The sequence below is a fragment of the Polychytrium aggregatum genome, assembly GCF_025602895.1.
Source record: "Polychytrium aggregatum strain JEL109 chromosome Unknown BJ171scaffold_4, whole genome shotgun sequence".
Lineage (NCBI taxonomy): Eukaryota > Fungi > Chytridiomycota > Chytridiomycetes > Polychytriales > Polychytrium > Polychytrium aggregatum.
In genome coordinates this window covers 564,104-584,668 of record NW_026516206.1, presented here as the reverse complement: position 1 = coordinate 584,668, position 20,565 = coordinate 564,104, and the positions used below count along the sequence as shown (strand labels likewise).

The following is a 20,565-nucleotide window of genomic DNA, read 5'->3' as shown; positions in this document are numbered from 1 at the left end:
AGGAACAGGAACAAGAACAGGAACGGAGGCGACAACGGGCAGCCGCAGACACGGCCTCGAATGTGAGTCACCGCAGAGGGAATTCATCCGGGCAGGCCGAGCACCAAGGGGCGAATCTGGACACAGCCGCGACGACACCATGGCGGCCGGCACCCCCACCCAGCGGGACCAAACATGGACGCGGATCGCCCTGCCGTTCCACCCGACCCGCACAGCCCCAAGAAGAGAGGGAGGGGGAGGCAGGAGACGGGAAAGGCCGCGCCGCAGCCGCCGAGACGACGCAGAGTCAGCAGTTTCGATCGGGCCTGACAAGGGCGTGTCGATGCGCTGGCCAGTCAAGTCGTTAATGCATCGACAAAGCCGATCGGACAGCCAGCGCTTGCACCGCATTGCTGCAGCGACCTCCTGCAGCAGCAGCACCAGCAGCAGCACCAGCAGCAGCACCAACGAGACTTGTGCCGGCATGCGGCCGCCAGTAGGCGACACCGCCCAAGTCTCGCTGCGAACGTGCATGGTGGGCGGCCAGCGCCGTTGCGGTACCATCGTGGCATGGACAACACCCCAACACCAATGCCGATGCGACCGTCCACCACCAAAACCACCAATGCCGATCGACGACACCAGCCATTCGCCTGCCATTCGTTTGCCATCCGCCTGCCATCCGCCAACCATTTGCTTGCCAGCACCAGCACCACAGTCGCCCGATGGTCACCCGACACGATACCAGCGCCGTCTGCAGCGACCTGCCCCTTCCCTCCCCCTCGGCAGGACCGCGACGGCTTTTGCCATCTCCAGGGTATCGATCATCGGTGGCTCTGGTCGCCGCCACCGCCGTGGTCTCGATGCACTCTCGACATGCACTCTCGACATGCACTCCCGATATGCCACCACGCACCAGCGCCCTGCGCCGCACCCATGGTCATTGCCCGGCCATTGCGACACAACCTAATGCATTTTCTCGCCCGGTCGCGTTGCACGCCCGACACCCACTCGCCCGCTGTGCATCCGCGCTTGTTGCATTTGCTGCATTTGCTGCATTTGCTCCATTTGCCACACCTGCCACATCTGCTGCATGGCTCCCCTTGGCGCCAGGACAAACGAGAAAGACAGGGGGGGAAGCATAGAAACAGCGCGGCCGGCCTACTGTGTCTTGTATCGCCAGCGCAGGTGGATGTCTGCTGAGAGCCTGCTTGGCACCACGCCCGGCTGCACCACTGCCCCCCTCATCATCAACCTGCCTCTCGCCCTGGCTGCATCTCCAACCCCCGCCCGGCGGCATCTTGTCCTTTGCCCACCAATCGGCGGCTGCATCCCTCGCGCAGCACTCGTCCTCCCCTGGTGCATCGGCGCTGCCGAACAAGCCCCGCCCGAGAAGGACATGCATAAGAATTATCTTCGTCTCACCTGCGCAAACAAGCGCTGAAAAGGCAGCCACACTCAGCGCCTGCTCGCCCGTGTGCACTTTGCTCCTCGTCGCTTGTTGCTCCCCCCCAGGCTCTGGCCAGGCTTCTGATCCGCGGCTCCAAAGGCAAACTGCTGCTGCTGAGTGGCCGTGCTCTCTCAGACTTGCTCGTTCGGTCCAAGCAGTCGTGTCCTCCCAGGCGCTCTCGTTCGATCCAGCGCCTGTCTCTGCGGTGCCTCTGTCTCCATCATACCCGCCCGTGGTCTCTGATCGCCACACCATCCCTTCCTCTTCCCTCCCTCCGCCTTTCCCGCCTCCTCCCGGCGCCGCCCAGTGCCGCCTGGCTGCTTCTCTAGCCTCCCGGCTCGCCTCACCCCCCCTCGGTCCTGCTCCAAAAAATGCCCAAATTCTGCAAAGCGTCCTCGCAACGCTCCAAGTTCGACTTTACAGTCTCCATATCCATTTCCCGTCGCAAAATCCCCGTGTCTGCTCTGCAGCATTCGCTTTTGGATTCAAAGACCCCTTACACCCCCTCGTCCTGGCACCAGGAGCTCGACGAGGACGATACCCAGTCCGACAGCGACGACGACGATATCGCTGAATTATCTGCCATCAGCGCCGCCGGTACGTCCTTACTGCCGTCCTGTACATCCGTCCCGAGCCCGCCCATATCACTCTCATATCCATCAACCGCGTGCTCTTCCGCCTCGCTTTTCGGGGCTGAGGGGAACTCGCCTCGCCCTTCGCCGGATCCCGCTCCTGCGCGTCCCATGCTCCCCCAATCACCCTCACCAGACCCCCGCCTTCCAGCTCGCTCTTTGACCCCGCCCCGTCCCTGATGGTCTTGATCGAGATGCGCCAATGGTCCGCGAGCCTATTCTCATATTCTCTGTACCGGCCCGCTGGGTCCTCCCTTCCGTATCAATACCACGCGCTGGAAATACCCCCGTTCAGAGTCGTACCAGCGATCCCGCCAGTCGCTCGACTCGCGTTTTGTCCTTCAGCTCGACTCCGAACCCATCTCCCAACCCAATGCCCAGCCCAATGCCCAGCCCGACCCCTGTGTCCCCTATGTCCCCTCCGAGATATCTCCTCCGGCCTACTCACAGATCAGTACCTACGTCCATACCCGTACCCACACCCACACTCATGCCCATGCCCATGCCCATGCCAATGCGAATGCCTCGGTCGCACCCGCCCCAGGCGATCTCCAGGATGAGCAACAGAACATGGAGAGTCGGATTTGGTCGTTCTACGACGATGGCGACGATGGCGACGACGACGACGACGACGACGACGACGACGACGACATGCAAATGGCCCTCACCAAGTCTCCAGATGAAGATATGGCCATAGACTCTTCCTGTCCTGATATGGACGACCAGAGCCCTCAAGGATCCCTTTCCATCGCCACGGCCACGGCCGCGGACAGCCAGTACTCATCGTGCATCGAGGTCCTCGATCATGACCGCGACAAGTTGGCAGAGTCCTTCAGCCACCATTCGCCCAGGGAGGCGCATCGCCGCATTCCGCAGCGATGGACCCTCCAGGAGTACCTGATCCACAAGTACTGGGTCGAGGCCTGCTTGGCCATCAACCACCAGTCGATTGACCCTGCCTGGTTCTATTCGGTGCTGGGCAACAGAACCCACCTCCAAACCACGCCATCATTCGCCGGCGCAACCGTCGCCAGTCTCATCAGCCAGCTGGGCTTGACCTCCGCCAATTACGAGCTAAACATTGTCTACACGCGCGATCCATTCCGGCCTTCTATTTCTTACGAGCCGCCGCCGCCGTACCCCGAAGACCCTCCATCAGTCCCACCTCTCTACCCCTCGTGCTCGTCCCAGACGCTATCGCAGTCTCCTCCGTACCCCGACGATGAACCGGCCCCGGACTACTATCCGCCCTCTCCCAGTCTGCACAGCGCTCCCACACCAACGATCTTCCCCTTGCCTCTTCCGATGGCATCCCTCACCACTCCAGTCTCGTCTCCACAAAGTAATATCCCACACGATTGCACCTTTCTCACCATGAGTAAATTCCTCGAAGCCGGCATCACCGATCCAAGCTACTTTAATATGTATCTGCAAATGTTTGAAGGAACATCGACGGCCTGGAATCCGGTCGGAAGAATGATGGAAAATGACTACATCAATGGGACAAAGCTCCTGAACCTAGCAAAACTGGTACGGCTCTCGATCGCGCAGTTGGCCGTTGTTGTCCCGATGTCTCGTCAGAGGGGAGGCGGTATCTTTGACAAGCAGAGGATCTGCCTGGACCTCATAGACATTGTGACGCTTGTAACCCTCGCTCACTCCTAGTTTCTCGTTTGGTTTCTTCTCCGCCCATCTCGCTTTTGCTTCCTCTTCTTTGGCTTCTTGTTTGGCTTCTTGTTTGGCTTCATCTTCTTCTCCGGCCATCTCTGCCACCAACCAACCAACCCCCATCGATCCATCTCGTTTGGAAATCAGCACTTTAGTCGTGGAAAGCGAGATTCGGCCTTGAAGAAAATCGAAGACCGTCAAGTCATTCGACATGGCTCAGCGAGCCACCAAGGTGTATGGTAAGCACACGTCGATGTGCTGCCGGTCTCCCACTTTACTACTGCCCCAGACAGTGTGAAGACAGGGGGAAACGGGCTGCTGTGTCTGCGCTTGCAGGATAAAGCCAATGTAATTGCGAGCCAAACGGCCTCCGTCTCTCTCAATTGTGCTGTATGCTGCGTGTTCCTGATGCATATATCCTTCCTTATCTCCTTGTCTTACACTCCCGCCCCCCCCCCAGGATTCCAATAAGCAAAGCTGTGGGCTTTCTGCGATACATCCTCGCCGAGAACCCATGCCTCAAGCCTTATTTGGATGTGCTCTTCAGCGGCAATCCTGAGAAGTACGTCAAGCGGTGATGCTCCTCGATGGCTCTCACGACAACTGCTCGCTCGGCTTGCTGGTGGCGACCCCACACCCTTCTCTACAGCTCCCTCAGTTGCATCAGCCTGAAAGCTCTCCCCCCCCTTCCCTTCCCCTCTCCCCTCCCCTCTTTCTGAAATGAACTCCTCTTCCCAATAACGTGGCGAAATATTGAAGCGAGTCATCAAAATACCACCGTGCACACCACTTGGCGATGGAGCTGCTCAGGAACAGCATCCTGTGCTGCTTCGTTTCGGACACTTTTTTTCCTTCCTCTTCACCCTTTATCATCGCGTAGCCTCGGCGTCGTCGATTTCTCTCTACCCCCTAAATGGGCTCACTACTTGCCTCCTCGGGTTATTTCTTTCACCACCCCCTTCTTTTTCTTCCACTCTTTCTTATATCACCCCTTCCTCCATTTCATTCTCTAGACAAGCTTCCTGGTTTTCTGATACATCCCAGATTGGGTTGGGCCAGGCCAACCACAGCTGGGTCCTGCCAGGAGCGATGCTTTGCGTGATCCTTCCCTGGCAAGAACCAGGCAGCAGGACGCACTGATCGTTGATCCCGACTGGACCCGGCCTGGCAGCATGGCCCCCGTCCCTCTTCCCGGCTCCCACGACGGAGTCCACCAAATCTTTCCTTTTGCTCTCGAAGCACCCACTTCCTTCCTCTCTCTTCCTGGTGGCGGCTGCTACAAGCCTCATATCCATGCTTTCTCACACCCCTCGTTTTCGGCCGCCATCTCGTCTCCCCAACCTCTCCTCCAGTCTCGCCTGAAGCTGCTGTCTCTCTCTCTCTCTCTCTTTTTTTCTTCCTCTCTCACTGAGTACACTTTGCTTGGAACACAACTCCTCTCTCCTTCCCCCCCCCCAAAAAAAAAGTAAAGTTTCACAGATCTCTCTCCCAAAACGAACCACTCGTCCGCTTCTCTCTCCCCTCGTGGACTCTTTGCAGACCGGTCCGGTGCGGTTGCGGGTGATGTGGGTGGACATGTGTTTTGTTCCGTCTCCGCATCCTTGCTGGGTCACAGCACCACTCAAGGCGATCCAGGAGAAACGAAACGTGCACACGGACCCGGGATCATCTCGCCCCACTGCACAGGCGCCACCACGGCAGGACAGGTCAAGACAAGACAACAAAAGCAAGACAAGACAAGACAAGACAAGACTGGCAGCAGGACAGGACTGGCAGCAGTACAAGAGCGACAGCGGGAAATGGGGGCAGAGCCGAGGGGTGGGTCGGATCGTCGCTACAAGGCCGTCATCTGTGCCCGCTGGATCTTGCGCTTGACGACCAGGATCTCTGCCGACAGCTCGGCATGCTGCGACCGAAGCTCGGCAATCTTGTTCTTCAGCCCTTCTGTCTCGTCCTAACGAGGAGGAATGTGCACAACACAAACCCAAAAAGCAGCCAGGACAGAGGCCAAAACGAAATCGCGGACTGTCAGTGGCTCGTTGTGGGTTGGCTTTGGCTCAACCTGGCTTGCCCAGGCCTCGTACCTGATCGGCCCTCATCAACATCGTCCTCCCCCAAGGCGCCACACACCGCCTCAAAATCAATATGGCCTGGATTCACAACATCACCAGGCTGCCCGCTGCCCGTTATGAGGCACGCCAGGTCGTCAAAGTAACCCCCGGCAGCAAACATGGAAACTACGGTGCTGCCCAAATATCGCACCAACTCCTCCCGCTGGATGCAAGGTCAAGAGCGCGCCCGTGGAAACGAGTGCATCGGGCGATCTCGAATGCATCGGATCCACCAACTGCACACAAACACTCGTCCTTCCTTCCTTCCAAGCCCGACCCGAGCCAGCCCGATCTGGCCCCAGAACGACGAGCGAACGACAAACAGCGAACAACGAACAGTGCCTGTCCTCGACCAAGCCCATTCGCTCTCGGCCCAATCCTCCGTTCCCGTCCTGGTCCGCTCCCATTCTGGCGCCCATCAGGGATGGGGTGACTGACTCACCACTTTGCCCTCAAAGTCTCGCAGCAGCGGGACATTGCCCAGCAGTCCGTTGTGCTGGCGCAGCGACAGGTTCTCGGAACGCAGGCCGTCTCGCTCCTGCTTGGCGGTTGGCAGGCAGTCCCGCTCGGTCGAGACCTCATCGTCCAGCCGGCGCAGCTGTTTCTTGAGCTCACTGTTTTCACCCTGCAGGATTGATTACCGAGGAGAGAAGAAACGCATCAAACAGGCAGATCGAGGTCAGTTGATTGTGAAGGAGACAGTCGAGGGCGGGTGTGATCCAGGAGCGATCAAACGTGGGGGCCTTGACAGCAGTGACAGCAGTGACAGCAGTGACAGCAGTGACAGCAGTGACAGTGGTGACCGCAGGGGACCAGCTTTTGGCCATGCAGCCGGGATCTCGATCGGTCCCCGAAAGTCAAGGACAGCGATCATGGCTCCGAGGACCGTCCCACGGCGAATCGAGCGACATCTCGATGCCAGGGAACACTGCACAAGGGCAAGCAGTCGCGCGCAATGAACGATCGGCAGCACCATCAGCCAGGGCTGCTGGAACAGCCAAAGACTGTGCAAAACACCCAGCAAGTACAATGATCTGTGGATCAAGGCCATCCGGCTCGCTGACCTTCACCCTCCTCCCCCTTCCCTCTCTCCTTCCCAGCACTGAAACAGCAATCTGCGGCAGCGATTACAACCTGGACAAACTGTAGCTTCTCCTTGACATGTGTCAGCACCTGGACAATGTTGGTGATCTTCTTGCGCAGCTTGAGCAACTCCTGCAATGCCACCCCGACGCACAAATCGATTGGCGTGGCTGTCAGATACATCCGGAAGCTGCGAGGATCCCGATCCGCTCTTGGGGCGTGGGTCAGCACCGATGGCCCCCCCAAGTGGTAGTACTCGCAAACACCCGCATTCATCTGTGCCAGCCAGCGACCGCAAATCGCATTCACACTCGCTCGGACTCTTGCTCGCTGCTCTCGCTGCTCTCGCTCCTCTCCCGGCAAGCCGATTCCTCGACCGCCGACTTCCTCTCAACCCACGGACCTCGTTGCGCTCCTCGATCTTCTCATTGTAGGTTTGGTTCTCAATCTTGAGTTGTTCAAAGTCGATCAGATGCAGCCCGTCCGCCAGCTCCTCCTTCTGCCTCAAGAGCTGTTCGTGGCGGCGCAGCTTGTTCCGCAGCTTGATGTTTTCCAGACGAACGGCAACAACCTCGCTCTCCTTGCGCTGCTCCGTGGCCTCGAGCTGGTCCAGCACCTTGATCGGAATGGACTTGCCCGTGCGCGAGTTCTCGGAGCTGAGGGCGGTCGAGCGCTTGAAGCCAGCAAACTCGTTCGCCCGAGCCTCGGCCTCGCCCAGCCTCTCCTCGAGTTTGATTTTGTAGTCGTTGACGATGCGCGAGTTGCTCGTGTTGATGTTTTCGTACTCCTTGCGGAGCTCGACGAGGGAAGCCATGCAGTTTGCATAGCGTTGTTCTTGGTCGGCCACCGATTTCTCGGTATCTCGGGTGTCGTCGCTCTGGACACAACAGCGGGAGTGTCAGTTGCAAAGAACTCACCCAGCATCGGCTGTGTCATCCTCCCTCTTCCCCTTCAGTGAATCCACAGCGCAGCGCCGTCCTTCCCAAGCCATCGGCAGTCCGTCATGCTGCGGATCGATGAGCCAAAGTGAAAAGCTTGGGCTGAGGCTCCATGCAGACTGGATGAACCAGGAATCGACGACTCGGGCCAGCAAAGTATAGACATGCAGCCGGCCAGGCCTCGTACCCGCTTGCGCTTGAAGTGCTCGGCGAGCTTATTCTGGAGAACCTCGTTCTTTAGCCGCAGCTTCTCCTTGACCTCCAAGATAGCCTTGATGTTCGAAATCACCTCATCGCGGTCGATAGCTTCCAGAATGATTTCGTTGGCCTTGGTAAGCTCTGGGATGACGACGTCGCCGACCACAGCCTTGATGGCGTCGCTGGTGCCGGCGTCTTCGGTGGGGGTGCTGGGGCGAATGATGGGGATGTTCTCCTGCAGCGATTGTGTTCGCTGCGGAGATGCTGCTCGGGCTTCGTCGTCGGGAGAGGACCGCATCGAGTCGGCTCTCGAGAGAGGCGTCACCAAGTCGACGAGGGGTGTGTCCGGATCCAGCTCGTAGTTGACGTTCATGAATGTGAAGCCCTGGTAGTCCATGGGCGCCGGCGAGACCAGGGTGCGCGAGACCGAGGCAACCACCTCCATCTCCTGCTCCTGGTCATCGACTGCGATCTCGGCCTCGGAGATGTCTTCGTATATCATGTCGTTGCTTTGGCCCAGACCATCGATCCGGGCCAGATCTACGAGGGAGCCGCGAGTACCAGGTCGCTCGTCCTCGGGCAACGGCTGCTCGCCACTGGCTTCGGGCTGACTCGCATCCGGAGCCTCTGTTCCTGCTCCTCCAGATGAGCCTGCCTCGGCGGCTTTGGCGTCACCAGGTGTGCCGGAAGTAGCTGCTCCCTCGGACGGCGGTGGGGCCTGGGAATCTGCGGGCTTGTTGTCGGAGGCATCACAGCTCTCTGCAGGCGGCTCGGCAGTGCCAGTTTTGGAGGGATCGGCTGTAGCTGCGGGTTGAGATAAGTTGGTCTTGGATCCGATTTGGCTCTTGCTTCCTGGAAGAGTGGGTGTTGAGATGACAGGATAGTGCGGCGATGCTTGGTCGTGAGAATTGCTGGCGGTCTTGTCATGTCTCGGCTAACAGCATCGGTGCGCGGCCGTCCAAGCCATCCGGGCACAGTAATTTCCCGGGACTGGAATCGCTGCTTACCGAGATTCCGCAGCGAGGCTTTGCTCCCTCGTTTGCTCGACGTCAGTGCCTGCTTTGATCCACCGCGTGAGAGCGCCTACAACCAGAAGCCATTGAATGGAAATGCCACCGTTGGTCTCGTCAGAGCATAGAGCCCGTCAAGGAGAAAAAAAAGCGGGAGGAAACGAGTGTGCCACTCGTTCGATGCCACATCCACTCGTTCGGCGCCGCATCCACTCGTTCCTCGCCGCATCCACTCGTTCCTCGCCCTGTCGCAGTCGGCCCAGCGTCACAGTGTGGGAGAGATCAAGGTTCGCGTCGAGCGGATGCCTATGCCAGAGATGCGAACTGCAGCGCGGAGCGGTACCTTATCAAGGGCGGCCTGCGAGCTCCGGAGCTCCTGTTCTGCCATAGCCAGGTATCAAAGGAAGTCAGGAGAATATATCGACGACCGCGCTGGTCGGTGCAAGTATCTGGTAGTGGTGATATCAGAGGTCTGCTGGCGAGAGGCTTCTGGCGGCGAGAGAGCAAATCGCAGTGCTAGCGGGAGCGGGGCGAGGACAAGTGAGACTCAGGCTATAGCAGGGGCAGCGACGGACGTCGATTGCGGGGCCAAGCAGTTGTGATTGCCGCTGTCTCCGAGACGACTGTGGGAGCGGGGCGAGGGGGCAGAATCGAGGGCTGCTTGGAGGCACCAAGGCATGATTGACGCCCTGGAGCGACGCGGCGGCTGCGGCTCTTGGCCAGGGACTTGCACCAGCCTCTTCCTCCCATCAACCATCGGCCCAGCTTCCCTCGAGCCGCCGATCCGATCCAGTCCCGGTCTAACACCCCACCCTACTGCTGCTGCTCTCTCGCCCCAGCCATGTCGTACTATGAGCGCACCGATCTCAAGGCCTACTCGCTGTGGCTCGTCCCCAGCGACCCTGCCATTGCCGCCCGGCTGGGGTCGATCATCGGCCACTATTCCAGAGAGCTCGACACCCCGCTGGTGAGTCCCAGCCGTTCGATCCAATGGTGCACCGTTTCCGCCGTCCACCGCTCATTTTTTTTTTCTCGTCACCCACCCATCTCAAACACCATCAGTGGTCGCCCCACATCACCCTGCTTGGCGGGATCGCCTCCAAGCCCGAGCGAGTGCGTGATCTGACAGCACAGGTAGCCAAGGCCGTTCCTCCGTTCCGGGTCAAGCTCGAGGCAATCGCCATCAAGGACATGTTCTTCCAGTGCGTCATGGCGGTGCCCGGGCCAAGCGACGCTCTGGTTCGGCTCAACGAGGCAGCCCGCGAGGGCTTTGGCCAGATCGGGGCACCGGAATACTGGCCACACCTGTCCCTGGTATACGGCGACCTCGAGCACTCTGTCAAGCAGCGTGTGGCCGACGAGATCAAGCGCCAGAGCACAGTCGTCGGCATCGAGTTTGAGATCTCGAGCGTCCAGATATGGTCGATGGAGGGCGAAATCAAGGACTGGGCTCTGGTGGCTGAGTTTCCGCTTGGGTCATGAATGCGAATGTGAATGCGAATGCGGTGGCGAGAGGCGGTCCTGGCAGACGGAGGCGGAGAAGGGATGGAACGAACGAACACGATGGAACTACATATCAACTGTATGGGCCCGATGGCTGTGAGCGGGGCATGCTGATGCTGGCGCATGCTGACACACGTTCGTGCTCATGTCCATGCTCATGCTCATGCCCATGTTCATGTTCATGTTCATAGCCCCCAGGCTCCGCCGAATAAGCTCTGGAATGTGAACGGAGAGGAAGGGGGGAGGCGGGGGGAGACGTTTGGTCAGAGTTGGTTTGGGGCTCGGGCTTGGGAAATATATTAGGTCTACGGTTGGATCAGACTATGGTCGAGATCAGGAAGGGAGGCGGGACGACCCAAGCCAGGACGACCCCCAAGCCCACATAAGCTGGTCGAGAACAATGCCCAGAGCTGGTCGGGAACAATGCCACATTAGAGGCGACAAAGCGCCTTTGGCCACACACCATATCAGAAAGGGGCGAGGTTCAAAAGTCGCCAATGCCGGTGAGAATGTGATGCAACGGAATCGGGGAACAGAACCCCGACGAAACTGATAGGCAATCGGCGGTAATGGCGAGAGCAAGAGCAGCCACAGACCAAGAACGCAGGGTGACCCACGAAGGGAGGAGAGGGACGAGAAAGGGGAATATAGAAACCGACGCAAGGGGCAAGGGAAGACGCATAGTGGCTGCCAAGGAGCCAAAAGAGAGCTGGGGAGCCAGCGAGCAGATCGATCAACAACAGCGCTCGCTGGGTTGGGTCGGGTGTCGGAGGCGCTTAGCCGTAGCTAACCCGGCTGGCAATCCAGACGATAAAGATAAAGACATAGACACCGCCAACACTGGTGCCGGCAATGATGGCTGGGAAGACCCAGGCGGACGGGAACTCAAAGTAGACCTCAAAATTGGGATTGACCTGGGTGGCGGTGCCATTTCTGAGGGTCACCATGACGGGAGTGACGTCCTGCAGGCGGTCAGTGATTTGCATCGGCGGGTTGTCTTGGGTGTCCGGGGGAACGGCAACGAAATCGGGCCCGCAAAAGGTCACCAAGGAGTTGTTGGTGTTGGTGATGTTGAAGGTGAAGAGCACGGTCTCGGCGATCCTGAAGGATGTGTCAGCGTTGCTGTCGGTGCTGTTGTTGAGCGAGTAAAAGTAGAGGTCGCGGGCGCACTGGGTGCAGTATGCCAGCTGGTACTGGAGGAATCCGTCGTCTGTCGAGTTGTCGGCGGTCTTGGTCACGCCGCGCCAGTCGCGCAGGAACCTGGCGATGCAGTTCTGCAGGTCAACGGTGCCAAAGCGAGGTGGTTAGTCGAGGCGACGCATACGATGAGTGCGGTTGGAATATGGGCTAGGCGATGGTCACTACCCCTTCCCGGTAAACATGGACACAGGGGGGGGGGAGAATCTTACCGTTCCGGTATCGATATCGCGGAGACAGTATGGCCTGTGGCTTGGGAGAGCCGTGGTGACATCAAAGCGAATCTGCGAGATGTTGAAGTTCTTGGAGTTGCCGCTGCTATCTGACAGCAGCAGAATCTCGGTGTCGCCGCAGGCCGACTGGATCTGGGTCTTGAACTGGGGGCCGACGTTTGCACAGGCATAGTCTGAATAGCAGCATGCAGGAAGGAGGGGAGAGCGGGTGAGCGGTTGCAGCGAATGTGGCGAGGACGCATGACACGGATAGACGACACACGGGACAGGCACCCGGCATGGTCGAAAGCCTGGGCCTGGGAATGGGGCCGACGGGTTTGAAAGCAGCAACAGGCCCGCTGTGGTTTGCTGCCAGCCGCGAAGGTAACGATGATCGGCGGGGACTGGGCTGCTCGAAACCAATGGACCCTGACACCCGAGGAACCGGGCTGGGTAGCAGCAGCAGAAAGCAAGCACCGACGACGACTCACCCGAGCATTCCTTGTTCATGGGCACGTCGAGCTCGAGGTATATGTCGCCGCCATCAGTCGTGGATGGGTACTCGCAGGTCTGCCACTTGGCATCGAGAAAGCTCTGGACGGCCGAGTCGCAGCTGGTGGTGCCGTTTGTTTTCCAGATGGGGAAGGTGTTGGGGAGGGCCTGGACGGCCGCGGACGACGCCAGGAGGGCGTACAGCAAAGGCTGGAGGAACTTGGAAGAGCTCATTGCAGAGTGGAAAGATGGAAAGGTGGAAAGGTGGAAAAGCTTGGCGGGTCTGATATTCGTCGATGACCGCGAGGTGTCCGGGAGACACAACAGGAGACGGGTGTTGGGTCCGATGAGGAAAGAAAGAGCAGGGCCGGTCTTCAAGGCTCCCCGGGCTGCTCGAGGCGGCTATATAGGGAGAGGGAAGCGGGGACGGGGCACGGAAAGGGAGGGAAGGCGATTCCCGGCTTGCCCAAACGACGATCGGCGGGGTGTGTGTCTCAGCTGACAGCCGCAATATCCGAGACCGGCGGCCACCTGAATTGCGGGAACGTCACCCAAGAGGAAGGGCGGATGGCGACAGATAGCGGCGTCGAGGGGGCTGGAGTTGGTGCGCGAGACTTTTCCTCCCCACGGCAAGCAGGCGGAACGGGGTCGAGACGGGGTCGAGACGGGGTCGAGACGGGGTCGAGACGGGGTCGGGCACGGCCGATGGACAGAGATCGTTTCGAGCAGAGATCGTTTCGAGCAGAGGCGATCGCAGGCCGCGGCGGCATCAGGAAGACCCGAGGCGTATATATAGACCGGCCGTCAAAGGGCACCAAGACACTTTCAGGACGCCTTCACGACTCTGAGAATATTAGAGTTTCCTTCGAGGTCGGTCGCACGGCCCTTGGGCAAGCAGGGCGCTGGTGCGAGCACGAAGAGGCAAGGCCGCGACACAGGGCGGCTGAGGCCAGCCAGAGCGTGGCCGGGTGGAGGCCAGAGGGGCAAAGGCTCTTGCGTTTGCGCGCTGCGGCCTTTGCTGTGCGGGGCTGGCGATGTGCAGCTTGTGCTTGGGGCGCCGTGCATGCTGGCAACATGTCCGATGCACAGAGAGCGAGGGACAGAAGGAGCGTGGCAGAATGAACAGGCAGATAGGGCAATCGGCGACGCCCTTTGACTCCATTCTGCTGTCCTGCTGTCCTGCTGTCCTGCTGTCCTGCTGTCCTGCTGTCCTGCTGGCCGATGCCATGTCCTGCTCGTTGCGGTCCTGTCCTGCTCTGGCCTGCTGGGTCCGTCACGGGGACGACCACCTGTCCGGCATGGCAGGACCAGAGGTGCGCACAGGCGGGAGGCGCATCCTTTCCCGGCGTGGGGGGGGGACAACTCCGGGGTGATCCCTCTATTCCTCTGGTAGATCTCGCTGGGTCTTTAGATGAGTAGTGTGTGTGTATTGAAGGATCCAGAAAAAGAGCGCGGCTATCGGTTATGAAAACAGAGTGCCACGTTTCATTCGCTCAAAGAGGTGCGAGCAGGAGACGTGCAAAATCAGAAAGCGAGAAAGAGAAAGAGGGTGTGCGCTGCGTTTACTGCTCGATCTTGGAGAAGTAGGGGGCCATGAACTCGAAGAAGGCAAACTGGCTGGGCTCGATGCCGTACTTGTAGACTGGAGAAGCAGAGGAGCAAGGCGGCAGGAGATGGGTCAGTTGTCAGTCGCTATTGCTGTTGCTGTCACTCATGCATACCCAGGATCCAAGTGTGCTCAAAACCCAAAACCCAAAACCCACATGCGCGATGCTTACCGAATCGGGAGGCCAGGTAGCTGCCAAAGATGGCCTTGACGTAGCTCTCAGGGACGCGCTTCATGAGGGTATCGAGACCCAGGGTGTCGATCAGGATCTTGGGGAAGGCCTCCTGGAGCACAATGCGGCGGAGCGGGACGTTGTCCCACAGGGTGGTGTGCTGCAGCTCCTCGTTCAGACGCACGATCGCAAACGACAGCTCGTCCGACAGGATCGAGATGGGCTTCTTGGTGCGCTGGTTCTCCTTCCACAGGCACTCAAACTCGAGGGCAGCATTGTTCTCGATGAACTGGTGGACGGCCTTGATGTACTGGGTGTAGAAGGCCGGCGCGACGCCGTCCAGGACTTGCATGTGCTGCTTGAACTCGTCGTCGCTGAAGGACAGAGCGGCCAGGACCTCGAGCGAGGACGAAGTGACGCCACCCTTGTTGGCCGAGGCATCCTTGAAGACAACGACGCCGGCGTTCTCGAGGCGGACACGGGCCTCCTGGGTGAAGAACAGGTTGGCGCCCTCGACAACGTACTTGAAGCGGGCGCTGCCGTTCTCGTCAAAGAGGGCGTTGATGTTGTTGAGGTCGACGGACTCGGGGCGGCCACCGCACGGGACAAAGATGTCGGCGCCGGCAAGGGGGTGCAGGTGGAACTCGTTGCGGAACTTGAAGCCGCTCTCGACGATGGTGCCGTCGGGCAGCTTGACGTTGGTCTCGTCAACCAGGACGCGGAAGCCCTTGGGCGACAGCTTGCTGACGTCAAAGTGGCTGATCATCTGGCGCTTCGAGGCCAGGCGCAGGAGCTCCTCGCGGTGGATACCGTCGGTGTCGTAGAGGACACCGCTGCCATCGACAATGGCGATGGTCTTGTCCTTGGAGATCTTGATTTCGTTGGAGCCGAGATCGCCGTCGGGGCCGCCAGTCTGGAGCTTGCGGATCTCCTCCTCCTTGAGGCCCTTCTTGCGGTAGATGCCGAGGACGTACTGGTGGACGGAGCGCGTGGTCATGCCAAAGGTGTCGTGGGGGATACCGCCGATCGACTGGCTCTTGCCGGTGGTGAAGGCCTTCCAGAAAGAGGCGCCGCGCTTGCGGGCGTGCTGGGAGGCCCAGTCCATGTAGTCGGCAGTGCCTTCGTCGGGGCCAAAGAAGAGGATCTCGTTCTTGCCGTACAGGTCAATGATCTTCTCCTTGATGCCGGGCGACTGGCCGGGGATGAGGAGATCGAGGATCGAGTCAACGTACTTTTCAAAGGCCTCTCGGGGCTTGTCCTGCTGGTTAATGTCCAGCAGGATGGTGCCCTTGGAGCCGCCTTCGGGGATATCCTTGTTCTTGCGCTGCTGGGTCGAGGCAAGACCGTAGTTCTCGTCGACGAGCGAGCGCAGGTTGATACTGTAGTTCTCCTTGTTGCGGGAGCGGACGATGCGGATGCCGCCGCGGGCAATGTCGCGGAAGCGGATGTGGAAGCCGCGGAACTCGCTGCCAATCACCAGGAAGAGGGCAAAGGGCTTGATGGGGTACTCGAGGCTCGGCAAGAACGAGGGGTCCAGGCGGAAGGACAGGGCAACCTTGGTGGGCTGGTAAAAGTTGGTCTTGAGGACGTGCTTGTTGAAGGCCACGTACGACTCGAAGATCATGTACTCGTGGTTGTTGGTGACGGTCTTGCGGATCTTCTCGAGGAGGGCCTCCTCCGAGAGGGCAGGGACGCTCTGCAGGCGCTGGTACGAGATGGAGGGGTTGAGGGTGTTCTTGGCGGGGTTGATGTAGTGAGTCATGGCAAAGTTGACGTAGCAGGCCTTGATGAGCTCGGGGTAGAGCTTGATGATGTCGAGGATGTACTCGCGGGTGAAGGTGTCGGAGCGGAGACGCTTCTTCATCTTGGTGAGGACCTCGACGTGGGCAGAGTTCTGCAGGTCCAGGATCGAGGACAGGGCAGCGTACTCGTTGCCGAGGCGGTTGAGGAAGTGCTGGGCAAAGATCCATCCGACTTGGCCGTACATGGCCTCCTGGACGCTGAGCTGGCCGGTCTGGAAGAAGAGGCGGAGGGGAGCGGTGGGAATGCAGTAGATCAAACTGGCCTCCTTGATGACCTGGAAGACGGAGCTCTCGATCGGGGGCGCCTTGCTGTTGGGCAGCTGGTTGAGGTACAGCGACATGACGGTGACGCCGTTGGAGAACTGCTCGACGTACTTGCGGGTCGAGTAGAGATCGTAGTAGTGGTAGAGATCCGACAGGGCCGAGAAGAACGACTGGGTGGTCTTTTGGCGGTAGCCGATCACGACACGCTTCTCGCGGCTGTTGGGGACATCAAACATCTCAATGACAGGGCCGTGGCGGTTGAGGACCTCCTTGATGATCTTGGAGTAGGTCACGAGGGTGTTCTCGGTGGCCTTCTCGAGGAAGGTGACGTCCGAGATCTTGCGGATGTCGGTGAACTCCTCGGGGGTGGGGTCGTCCTTGACAAAATGGCACTTGCGCACAAAGTAGGTGCGGAGCTGGGTGGCAAACGACGACGAGACCGTGCCTGAGGAGCGGTAGGTCTCGAGGCGGAAGGCAGTGTGGCTGGTGGCGCTCTGGTCCAGGAACTTGGAGTCGATGCGGGCTTCGTGCTGGGGGCCAGTCAGGTTGGAGACACCGGGGCTGGAGGTGTGGATGTAGACGGCGCCGTCGTCGGTCTCGCGGACCAGGTTGATGTCGAGAACGGTGTCGTTCTTGATGTAGGCCAAGAGCTTGGAGCCGTAGAGGGCCATGATGTGCTGGGCGACAGTCTCGACAGTCTCGCCGGAGAAGTACATGTCGTCGATACCGAGGTTGCTGTTGGGTGACAGATAGAGTCGGAAACCAGAGATCAAACGTCAGGATGGAGCTCGACAGACCCGATGATTGGGGGAGGCGACCAGACCAGACCACGCCAGTCCAGGGCCAGGCCGGTCAAACATGGCTGGGGCGCAATGCAATGACGAGGGCAAGCTGCAGCAACAGTAGCAGTAGCAGCCGCTGCCGGCATGGAAGCGCCGGTATTCGCATGCAGTAAGCCGCAAAGCGTGATGCACAATCAATCATCGATCAGGGTGCGGATCAGGGTGTGATCGGCGACACACAGACAGTCCAGGCTTACCCGTAGAACCAGGTAACCTCGTTCTGGACGAGCTCCTTGGGAATGAAGCCCTTCTCTTCGATGTGGGCGCAGACCTGCTTCAGCTGTTCGGCCTTGCCAACAAAGACGGTGGAATTGTAATCATCGGCCTTGGAGGTCATTGTGACGTGAGATTCTGCATGGTAATTAGAGCGCGGACGGGAGAGTTAATCAGATCAGCCTGGAGAAGGAAAGGAGGGAGAGGCTGGTAGACGCGGATCTGTGTGCAAACGCAAAAATGGCCAAAGGAAGGACGACCGTCGATGTGCCGTTTGCTGCCAGTGCTGCCGACACAACTGCCGATACCACATAGGCGGATTGGTATGGGCAGAATGGCATGGGCAGCCGCCCGCGAAGGCGAAAGATGAAACAGTCTTCCAAGAACAAAAACATGCGAGAAAATACAGACAGCCCATCGGACCACAGCACACGAGCGAGCAACAATCATGGCAAACGCGCACTTTGTCGCAAACATACGAGCCGAATGCAATGGCCGATGCAGAAGGAAGAACAAGCGGAAACCAGCGATGCAGCAGACGCCGTGGCGGATCGATGGCCAGGTCGGAAGAGAGGCCGATCTGCCTGCGACTGTGGCTGATCCTACCTTTGATGAGGGAGAGCGAAAGCGGGACGATGCACGATCGTGTGGATGGAGGACGAGTATAGAGTGATCGGGCAGCCGGAGGATGTGGCTGGTGGTGGGGGAACCAAAAGCGAGGCGGGCAGGCAATGGAAAGACTTGACAGCGACGGTGGAAGCGGGGGAGGCCGCCGAGGTATTTATATGCGGGCCGGGCGAGTAGTCGCAGCAGTGCGGGAACGCGGGAAAGCAGAGGACCCGCAGGACGCGGAGCCGGAAGAGCCAGGCGGCCGCTGGGCAAGGGACGGGAACGACCGAGGAGGCGAACGGCAGCGACGCCGGCGAGGGCGCTCTCGCCGGGTGGTATGCGGGGACGAGAGCGCGGCGAGAGAACGGCGAGAGCGTGGCGAGAGCGACGGCCTTGTCGCTCCGACCGCCGTCCTTATTTTGGAAGATCGCCACCGCGGCGATGCCAGCCGATCTCGGGGGGGGGCAGGAGGAGGGCGTGCATGCCATGCCATGCAAGGCACGGGAGATGCGAATGCTGGTGTAAATGCTGGTGCAAATGCTGGTGCAAATGCTGGTGCAAATGCTAGTGCAAATGCTGGTGCAGGCCATGGGATCTGCTTCCTGCACCAAGCACTAGTACTCGGCAGCACGGTCAATCAGACTCCCTGGCCAGCACGGACGGCCCAACAGCGGCACTCTGCTCCGCCATCGCCATCGCCATCGCCATCGCCGAGTGCCTCCACAGCACGCTCGCCAAGTACTCTTGCGCACCCGTCTGGCAGCCAGCGCATTACGACGCATTGCGAGGCAGGCCATTGCGACGTCGCCAATCCCCAGACGAAGCCCACAAGCCGCCCATCCCCAGACGAAACCCACAAGACAGCACTCCCCAGCTTGTCGTGCGAAACGAGGCAGCCGCCCGGCAGCCAATCGTCGCCGCGCTGGGGTCGCAGCCCTGGAAGCCAGCTCGGGCAGGGCTCCTTGCAGCCAAGCCACGCCGGGTCGCACCCGGGCCTGTGTGCTGCCGCCGTCCACAGGGACTGCACGGCTTCCGGTCGCAGCAGCCGACCAACGCACCCGCCAGATCGGTTGGCCGTCCGTCGGGGGCCAGAAGGCTTCCGCCCAGCAAGGGACCATGTCCGCTGGCCTGCAGGATGGGCGAGCCGGCGACAGCAGCGCAATCGCCTGTGCCTCGGCATGTCCTGCCAGGGGAGGGGAGAGGGCCTTGTGTCGGGCATATGCCGATGTGCCGATGCGTCGATGTGCTGAACCGTCGGCCATCCAGCACGGCAGCATCGACATCGACACCATCGAGCTCACACCAGGACCGTCCCCGCTCTGGGCAGCAGCACGTTGTCGGTCGTCGTCCATCCTGCAACCGTCATCACCCGCATTCTGCAGGTGGCTCCCTTCTCCCCCCCCCATTTTCCACCCGCATTTTGCAGACCAGCGTCCCACGTTCGTCAGCTCGCTCCGGCGCTCGGCTCACCCCCTCCATCGGCCGCTCGTTGCGTGCTGAGAACGTGATGTATTATTTCCTGCCTCGGTTTCCTCGTGACGGTTGCCTGGGGAGGGCAGGAGAATTGAGTTGCTGAAGGGTCCCCGACCGCACCGTCATTTGAGCGATTAGCGAGTCCCAGGACCAGATCCGTCGATCGATCGCTCGGTGTTGCTCAGCCAAATGCGTTGTTTCCGTCATCGAGCGTCTCGGTGTCCCCGGCCAAGGCCATTGCGGCAAACTCCAAATCCAATCCTGCTCATCTGCAGAATGCGAGCCGTCCTCCGCCGATTCAAGCCTTCTTGGGCACAGTCATATCCTTGTCATCAAAATCGTCATCAAACTCTGCAGAGACAGAGAAACGTATGATACCACGTTAGAGCGGGGCATCGTCAGTGCTTTGGTCGACTGTCTTGGGCCATCGACCGGAATGCAGGTATCTGGCTCGTCGATCCTTTGGCAAAAGCCCTCCCTGTTGCTGGCCTCTGGGCTGCCCCCATCTTCGCTGGCCGTAGCGCTGGATACCCACTGTTGAAAAAGTCTCTGTCGACGATGGCATCGTCTGATCGAAGGGCTCCTCGCTGCTTGGCGGGTCCTGCATATTCCTCCGGGAAGACACCAGAGCCCATGCGTCCGTAAACCAGACCGACGGGCCCACTGTTGTCGATTTCCATGGCCTCATCGTATTCAGAGTAATCCTGTCGGGTGGAGACAAAGAGCGAGGCCAGAGGCAGAGGCAACCCGAATGAGAATCTCGTCGGCGAAAACTGCCGGACACAAGCGCAGAGTGTCGCCGAAACACCCAACCCAAGTCCCTCGCTCTCGTCCGCACCTCCATGCTGGTGGGCTCGGCGACAGGCTTGCGAATCATTGTCTCGACGTTGCTGATCGTGAAGCTGTTGGGTGGTCGCGAATATGGCAGTGTTGGTGTGTGGTCGAGATGTTGGCAAACAGCACCAGGGCCGTGTCTGGATGCCTCTGCCGATTTGTCGCACTCGCACAGCCACTGGCGCTGGAAGACCAGCTTCACCACACCACACCACACCGCCTTATCCGCTGTGGCTATCCTGGGGCTCGATCGGCGGCCGGATCTATGCCAGGAAAC

At 59.7% G+C, this 20,565-nt stretch overlaps 6 protein-coding genes across 6 annotated transcripts; 2 read left to right on the top strand and 4 right to left on the bottom strand.

The window, feature by feature from the left end:
* The first annotated feature begins 2,173 nt into the window (after positions 1 to 2,173).
* Positions 2,174 to 4,659, top strand: BJ171DRAFT_210645 (uncharacterized protein). Its single transcript, XM_053106359.1, has 4 exons — positions 2,174 to 3,591; positions 3,877 to 3,968; positions 4,190 to 4,291; positions 4,489 to 4,659. Exons 1-4 carry the CDS (start codon positions 2,632 to 2,634, stop codon positions 4,607 to 4,609), a joined length of 1,275 nt encoding a protein of 424 aa, XP_052970660.1. The 5' UTR covers positions 2,174 to 2,631; the 3' UTR covers positions 4,610 to 4,659.
* A 700-nt stretch (positions 4,660 to 5,359) lies between these two features.
* On the bottom strand, positions 5,360 to 8,861 carry BJ171DRAFT_210604 (uncharacterized protein). Its single transcript, XM_053106358.1, has 5 exons — positions 8,049 to 8,861; positions 7,327 to 7,800; positions 6,975 to 7,055; positions 6,283 to 6,465; positions 5,360 to 5,683 (listed from the first exon to the last, which is right to left on the bottom strand). Exons 1-5 carry the CDS (start codon positions 8,559 to 8,561, stop codon positions 5,564 to 5,566), a joined length of 1,371 nt encoding a protein of 456 aa, XP_052970659.1. The 5' UTR covers positions 8,562 to 8,861; the 3' UTR covers positions 5,360 to 5,563.
* Positions 8,862 to 9,785: 924 nt separating this feature from the next.
* On the top strand, positions 9,786 to 10,812 carry BJ171DRAFT_489399 (RNA ligase/cyclic nucleotide phosphodiesterase). Its single transcript, XM_053109481.1, has 2 exons — positions 9,786 to 10,036; positions 10,132 to 10,812. The coding sequence occupies exons 1-2, from the start codon at positions 9,911 to 9,913 to the stop codon at positions 10,549 to 10,551; spliced, it is 546 nt and encodes a 181-aa protein (XP_052970658.1). The 5' UTR covers positions 9,786 to 9,910; the 3' UTR covers positions 10,552 to 10,812.
* A 424-nt stretch (positions 10,813 to 11,236) lies between these two features.
* BJ171DRAFT_210596 (uncharacterized protein) lies at positions 11,237 to 12,873 on the bottom strand. The gene is made up of 3 exons (XM_053106357.1): positions 12,473 to 12,873; positions 11,982 to 12,175; positions 11,237 to 11,846 (listed from the first exon to the last, which is right to left on the bottom strand). The coding sequence occupies exons 1-3, from the start codon at positions 12,705 to 12,707 to the stop codon at positions 11,349 to 11,351; spliced, it is 927 nt and encodes a 308-aa protein (XP_052970657.1). The 5' UTR covers positions 12,708 to 12,873; the 3' UTR covers positions 11,237 to 11,348.
* Positions 12,874 to 14,035: 1,162 nt separating this feature from the next.
* BJ171DRAFT_419602 (Glutamate/Leucine/Phenylalanine/Valine dehydrogenase-domain-containing protein) lies at positions 14,036 to 17,496 on the bottom strand (the record flags this gene model as incomplete). Its single annotated transcript, XM_053107399.1, has 3 exons — positions 14,036 to 14,115; positions 14,252 to 17,052; positions 17,357 to 17,496. 3 exons carry the CDS (start codon positions 17,494 to 17,496, stop codon positions 14,036 to 14,038), a joined length of 3,021 nt encoding a protein of 1,006 aa, XP_052970656.1.
* Positions 17,497 to 18,618: 1,122 nt separating this feature from the next.
* On the bottom strand, positions 18,619 to 19,811 carry BJ171DRAFT_631200 (uncharacterized protein; the record flags this gene model as incomplete). Its single annotated transcript, XM_053115624.1, has 2 exons — positions 19,040 to 19,811; positions 18,619 to 19,002 (listed from the first exon to the last, which is right to left on the bottom strand). The coding sequence occupies exons 1-2, from the start codon at positions 19,385 to 19,387 to the stop codon at positions 18,619 to 18,621; spliced, it is 732 nt and encodes a 243-aa protein (XP_052970655.1). The 5' UTR covers positions 19,388 to 19,811.
* Between the last annotated feature and the right edge of the window lie 754 nt (positions 19,812 to 20,565).